This window comes from Malania oleifera, chromosome 3 (assembly GCF_029873635.1).
Source record: "Malania oleifera isolate guangnan ecotype guangnan chromosome 3, ASM2987363v1, whole genome shotgun sequence".
In the NCBI taxonomy this organism is placed as follows: Eukaryota; Viridiplantae; Streptophyta; class Magnoliopsida; order Santalales; family Ximeniaceae; genus Malania; species Malania oleifera.
This window is the reverse complement of record NC_080419.1, coordinates 113602886-113609259: the sequence shown is the minus strand read 5'-3', so window position 1 is coordinate 113609259 and position 6374 is coordinate 113602886. Positions and strand designations below refer to the sequence as shown.

General features: G+C 33.7%; 1 protein-coding gene across 1 annotated transcript; it reads left to right on the top strand.

Moving 5' to 3' along the window:
- The first annotated feature begins 2823 nt into the window (after positions 1–2823).
- LOC131150730 (aspartyl protease family protein At5g10770-like) lies at positions 2824–5203 on the top strand. Its single transcript, XM_058101643.1, has 2 exons — positions 2824–3386; positions 3723–5203. Exons 1-2 carry the CDS (start codon positions 3152–3154, stop codon positions 5018–5020), a joined length of 1533 nt encoding a protein of 510 aa, XP_057957626.1. The 5' UTR covers positions 2824–3151; the 3' UTR covers positions 5021–5203.
- Positions 5204–6374: the final 1171 nt, after the last annotated feature.

The window sequence follows — 6374 nt, the reverse complement described above, 5'->3', positions numbered from 1 at the left end:
TTTTTCTTTTATTCTTATTTCAAAATAAATAACAATAAATAATTTATGACATAAATAAATAACAATAAATAATTTTCACACTATATGCTTATGGAAATAATTTTATTCTTTCATTTTTTTTAGTTGTTGAAAATATTTTTTATTTCAAAATTTTCAAATTTATATTTAAAATTTAGAAAATATTTTTAAATTTTTTTTTTTATAGATTTCTAAGTTTTACATTGTGAATGGAACAATGAAGTTTAGATTTCAAATTTTAATTATATTGACCATATGTAATGCTTTTTTTCTAATACATAAATACAAATCCAAACTCCAAAATAAAAAATTTCAAAATTTATTTTATACAATTATTAAAAAATTGAAAACAAGTCATCTTTTTAGTAATTACATTGAAATTTATAAATAATTTAAAAAAAATATTCTACACATTCAACCAAACTATTGATTTTCTATATTTTTAATAAGAATCTTTTAAAAAAATTAATTAAAAACACTAATAGTGACAAATCCCTAAACCGTCATTAATACTCTATTATTAGTAACAATTTTTTTAAACCGTCACTAATATTGTTAACTATATTTTTTTATATTTTTTAAATAAAAACACTATTAGTGATGAATCATTTAAACCGTCACTAATAATGTCAACTAAATTATTTTTATATATATATTTTTTAATATACACTAATAGTGACGAATCCCTAAACCGTCACTAATACCTTATTATTAGTGACGAATTTTTCAAACTGTTACTAATATTGTTAACTAAATTTTTTTTTTTTACAATTTTTTAAATTAAAACATTAATAGTGACAAATCCCTGAACCGTCACTAATACCCCATTATTAGTGACAAATTTTACAAATCGTCACTAATATTGTTAACAAAACTATTTTTTATATTTTTTTTAAATAAAAACACTAATAGTGGCGAATTCCTAAGCCGTCACTAATACCCTATTATTAGTAACAAATTTTCCAAACCATCATTAATATTGTTAACTAAATTATTTTTATATTTTTAAAATAAAAACATTAATAGTGACGAATCTCTAAACCGTCACTAATATCCTATTATTAGTGACAAATTTTTCAAACCGTCACTAATATTGTTAATAAAATAATTTTTATATTTTTTAAATAAAAACACTAACAGTGACAAATTCCTAAATCATCACTAATACCCCATTATTAGTGACGAATTTTACAAACCGTCACTAATATTGTTAGCTAAATTATTTTTATATTTTTTAATAAAAACACTAATAGTGACAAATCCCTAAACCATCACTAATACCCTATTATTAGTGACAAAATTTTCAAACCATTACTAATATTGTTAACTAATTATTTTTATATTTTTTAAATAAAAACACTAATAGTGATGAATTTTTAAACCGTCATTAATACCCTATTTTTAGTGAAGAATTTTTCAAACCATCACTAACATTGTTAGCAAAATTATTTTTATATTTTTTTAAATAAAAACACTAATAGTGAGGAATCCCTAAACCGTCACTAATACCTTATTATTAGTGATAAATTTTTCAAACTGTCACTAATAATAGACTAGTAGTAACAGTTACTTAATCGTCACTAATAAGTGACTTTGACGGATTCAATGCGTCACTAATACCCCAAAAATCGTCACTAATATTTTTTCATGATAATTTCTACGCGGAAAATGGTTTCCTATAATAGTTTAAGCAGGAAAACTGATTTTTAGTGATGAAATTATTAGTGACGGTTGTCAAAACAGTCATTAATACCCACTTTTAGTGACGAAATTAAATCCGTTACTAATACTTTCACCACTAAAAATCAGTTTTTTTGTAATGACATATCAATTCTACATGCATTTTTTACTTCAAGATTCATGCATAATAATAATAATAATAATGAACAAGAAGGAAAACACTCCCTTCTAGAGAATGAATATATATGAGGGATTTTTTTTTTACCTCATTTAAAATTAATTGGAATCTCATTGAAATCCCATATTACCTAGTGGTGTTTGGTTGAACTATAATCCTAAATGTAATCTTGGAATCCTTTGCAAATTATGCTAATTAGAAATTTCATTACTATCTCAAAATGGTTTTATCTATCATGTCCACTAAAATTTCAAGATTATAAAGTTATATTATTTAGTTATATATATATTTATCCCAAAAATCAAATGTTAAGAAAGTTAAGGAATTTTGATAGTTTAGGAGAGGTTTGTATTTTTTATAATAATAATAATAATAATAGTAATATTCCTTAATAATATTTTTAATAGTAAGGAAAATTAATAATAATACTAATAACCACCACCACTATAACAACAATAAAAATAATAAATATTTAATGTAATAATTAGGGAAATAATAATACTTTTATGACAATAAAAATAAAAACAAAAGAAATTCTAAAAACATTTTTTATGAAAACAATTATAAGAAGAAGACAAATGAATTTTATTAATAATTATTACTAAAAAATAATAATTAGAATATTAATAATTATATCGTGTTTTAAAGAATGAATTTTAAAATCTGAATTTTAATTTATGTGTATATAAATAAAATTGACTAAAATTTAATATTATCTACAAAGGCGTCTATTTTGAATTCAAAAATATTTGAGAATCCTCCTAAAAATTAGTAGCACTCATCACACACGCTGACGCAGCAACCTCACGCTATTAATGAGTAAGAGACAAAAACCAGCAGAGGGCAGTCGATTCCTTCCCTCTTCAAAAAAATAAAAGCTGACGCACGCACGTAGAAATTAAATAAGATGAACCAACGAAGAACGCAGAAGACAAACAAGCATCCACAGAAAAACACAATACAGACCCATTAATTGAATATGAAAGCAGAGAAACCATTCGTCATTAACTATAAGCACAAAAAAAAAAAAAAGCTGCAATAAGCAGACAACCCACACATGCAAAACACACCACCAAACTCATTTTTCCCGCTGGGCCACCAACTGGCATGTACGCATGCATGGTATGGCAACTAGCTAGCTAGGGTTTGCTGGCTAGCTGCTATCTATCATGCAATCTCACTTCCAACGATCTCCATCCTTTAAAGCCTATAAATACAAAATTGAACCATATGCAGATAGATTAAGGAGATCCAGATATCACTCAGAAATTAAATATGGCTACTCCCACCTCCACCTCCTCCTTCCTCAATATTGGCTTTCCACTATTTTCTTCTCTTCTTGTTTTGTGCCTTCTGTCTTCTAAGAAAGCTCAGGCTTCTGACGGCATTGAAGGGAGTGAGATTCTGAAAAGCCAACATCCTCAACTACATACTCATCTTGTTCGCCTCTCCTCTCTTGTCTTATCTAAAACAAGCGTCTGCCAGCACCCCTCTAATATTTATTCTAAAGGTTAACTAATACTCTCTCTCTCTCTCTCTCTCTCTCTCTCTCTCTCTCTCTCTCTCTCTCCTTTTTCAGCTCGGTTGTGACCGTATGCAATTTTTAGTTCAGTACTTGTGGCTTTTAGAACTCATTAATTACAAAAATGTTATATATATTTACATTTGAGCTGATCGAAGAGATAAAAATTAATCAAGTATTAATGTAACATTTCAAATTAGAGAATCTTATGCGAATTAAACATCCATTTCCAATTTTTCTCTTGAAGTACTTTTAATAATCCATGCAAACTAGCAATGATAAAAGATGAATCGCGATATGATCTTATATACTGATCACTTTCAGGTACTAAAGGAGGGGCCTCCCTCAGACTGGTTCACGGGCACGGCCCATGCAGCTCCCACCACTCCAATACAGCCTCTCCCACTCTCGCCCAAACCCTCACCCAAGACCAACACCGAGTCAACTCAATCCAATCCAGGCTCTCCCACCACAACCACACCTCCCAAATCCCCTTCGACCCCTCCTTGGCTGCCACCGCCGACATCCCGGCCCAGTCCGGCATCTCCTTCGACACCTTCAACTACTTAGTCACTGTCAGCATCGGAACCCCGAAGCGCGACCTCTCCCTCGCCTTCGACACCGGAAGCGACCTCACCTGGACCCAATGCCAGCCCTGCTCTCCTCCCGGATCCTGCTACAACCAAATCCAACCCATCTTCAACCCCTCCGCGTCCAAGTCCTACTCCGCCGTTCCCTGCGCCTCCAAGCTCTGCATCAGCCTCATGTGGGCCGGGAAATCGCCTGGTTGCCGCAACTCGACATGCGTCTACGCCATTGAATACGGCGACAAGTCCTACACCATAGGGTTTTTCGGAAAGGAAAGGCTTGAACTGACTCAGTCTGACGTTGTCAAAAGCTTTGTGTTCGGCTGTGGACTAAAAAACAAGGGCCTGTTTGGCCGCGTTGCCGGACTGCTTGGGCTCGGCAGAGGCAAGATTTCCATTGTGTCGCAAACCGCAAGAAAGTACGGTAAGGTTTTCTCCTACTGCCTTCCTTCTTCGCCTCGCTTCACCGGACACCTCACCTTCGGAAAGTCAAAACATGGCAGCAGTCTTAGTAATGGATCATCGTCTTCGGTACAATTCACGCCCTTCGTGAAGGAAATGAAGCACCCTTCGTTTTACTTTCTTCAGTTGACGGCGATAGGTGTCGGCGGGCGGAAGATTCCGGTGGGGGCGTCGGTGTCCGCGCTTAAGGGAATGATTATAGACTCCGGGACCGTCATTACCCGGTTGCCCCCGGCGACTTACAGGGCTCTCCGGTCGGCTTTCCAGCGGCAAATGGCTGGGTACCCGAGGGCTGAAGGTTTTGAACTACTGGATACGTGCTACGACTTTCGCGGATACGAGGAGGTGAGGGTGCCGAAGATCAGCATGTTCTTTAGCGGCGATGTTGAAGTGGAAATAGACTCGTCGGGAATACTGATTTCGGACGATGTGGAGAGAGCGTGCCTGGCTTTTGCTGGCAACTCTGCGGCAACGGATATCGCCATTATTGGAAATTTTCAGCAGAAAACATTAGACGTGGTGTATGATCTTGCAGGAGGAAGGCTGGGGTTCAGTGCGCATGGCTGCAAGTAAGCTAATTAAGCTAAAGCTAAAATCTAGAAGCTAAAAGCTAATTGCTAAGCTAGCTTTATAAGAAATTAAATGGCTTTTTATGGAATAAGTACGGATCGTGCTTGAAAGATTGCAGGTTCTGTTTGGCAAAATATTGTGAGAAGCATAATTAAAAAATAAATCAATGTTAGAAAAGTATATACAGTGACTTTTTTTTCTTATTGAAATAATACTTAATGAAGCATTATGTTTTTAGAATAAATTGCACTCTGTTTCCTCAACATCACTGCATGAGGTTGAGCCGGAAAAAAATATTAGGCAGACGCAGTGCAGCATACGAGGTGGACATGCAGTACACCAGCCAGCATGCTGAGCGCTGTGCCAAGATCTATATGATTTCACTGTGACTAGTGACTACTGCATATATACATTAAGGGATAATACTCAAGCAAGCAGCTTGAGGGAAGGGTATAAGGAAAACAAAACAGAGAAACCAAAAGCATAAGGCTCCGGGGAGCAACAATCAGCTACGGTTCAGCTCTGTGAAACAAGAAATAAGAGAGCTGAAGGCGTGATCCAGCAGTCTGACTATCTGTTGACTATGGCATATTGGATTAGAAATAGTTATAAATGTCTAATTAGTTAAAATACAAACATACATTAGTCTTGACGTACCAATGAGAACATATATTTAAGTTGTTGGAGTGGGACATTGGCTTGGGTTCATCCATCTGTCTTTTGGTGTGCATCGGTCATCTCGTCCCTTTTATCGGCGATGCGCTCTTGAGATTAATTGATTAGGTCGTGCCTCCGAATACTATTACTTTGAAAAAATTAGAATGCTATTCATTTTCTTATTTTTCTTCCCTCATGATGATTGTATGTGAGTGTTGGCAATGTCGAGCATGGTGATTCCAATATTCATTTGAACTTAGTTTCCTGTTCATTATTTATAATTATAAATAAATTATAAGTGTTAAATAAATTAAAATTAAAAATTTTAAATGCTAATATTGTTAAGTGTTAGTTAGTTGGATTGCGAAGGCAATTCCACAACTAGCTAGTCAATTGATTTATGGATGGGCACTTCCTTTATATAAAAAAGGCTACTTTGACCTAATATTTTCTCACCTTTACAAGTGTCAAATAAATTAAAATTAAAATTTTTTAAATACTAATATTGTTAAGTGTTAATTAGTCGGATTGCGAAGGCAATTCCAGAACTAGCTAGTCAGTTGAATTATGGATGGGCACTTCCTTTATATAAAAAAGGCTACTTGGATCCTACTTTCATTTTGTCACATCATTAATTTAAGCAAGAATTAATCAAAACTTTTTTAGGTAACAAGTCATTAATGATAATATCGGCCAAGTC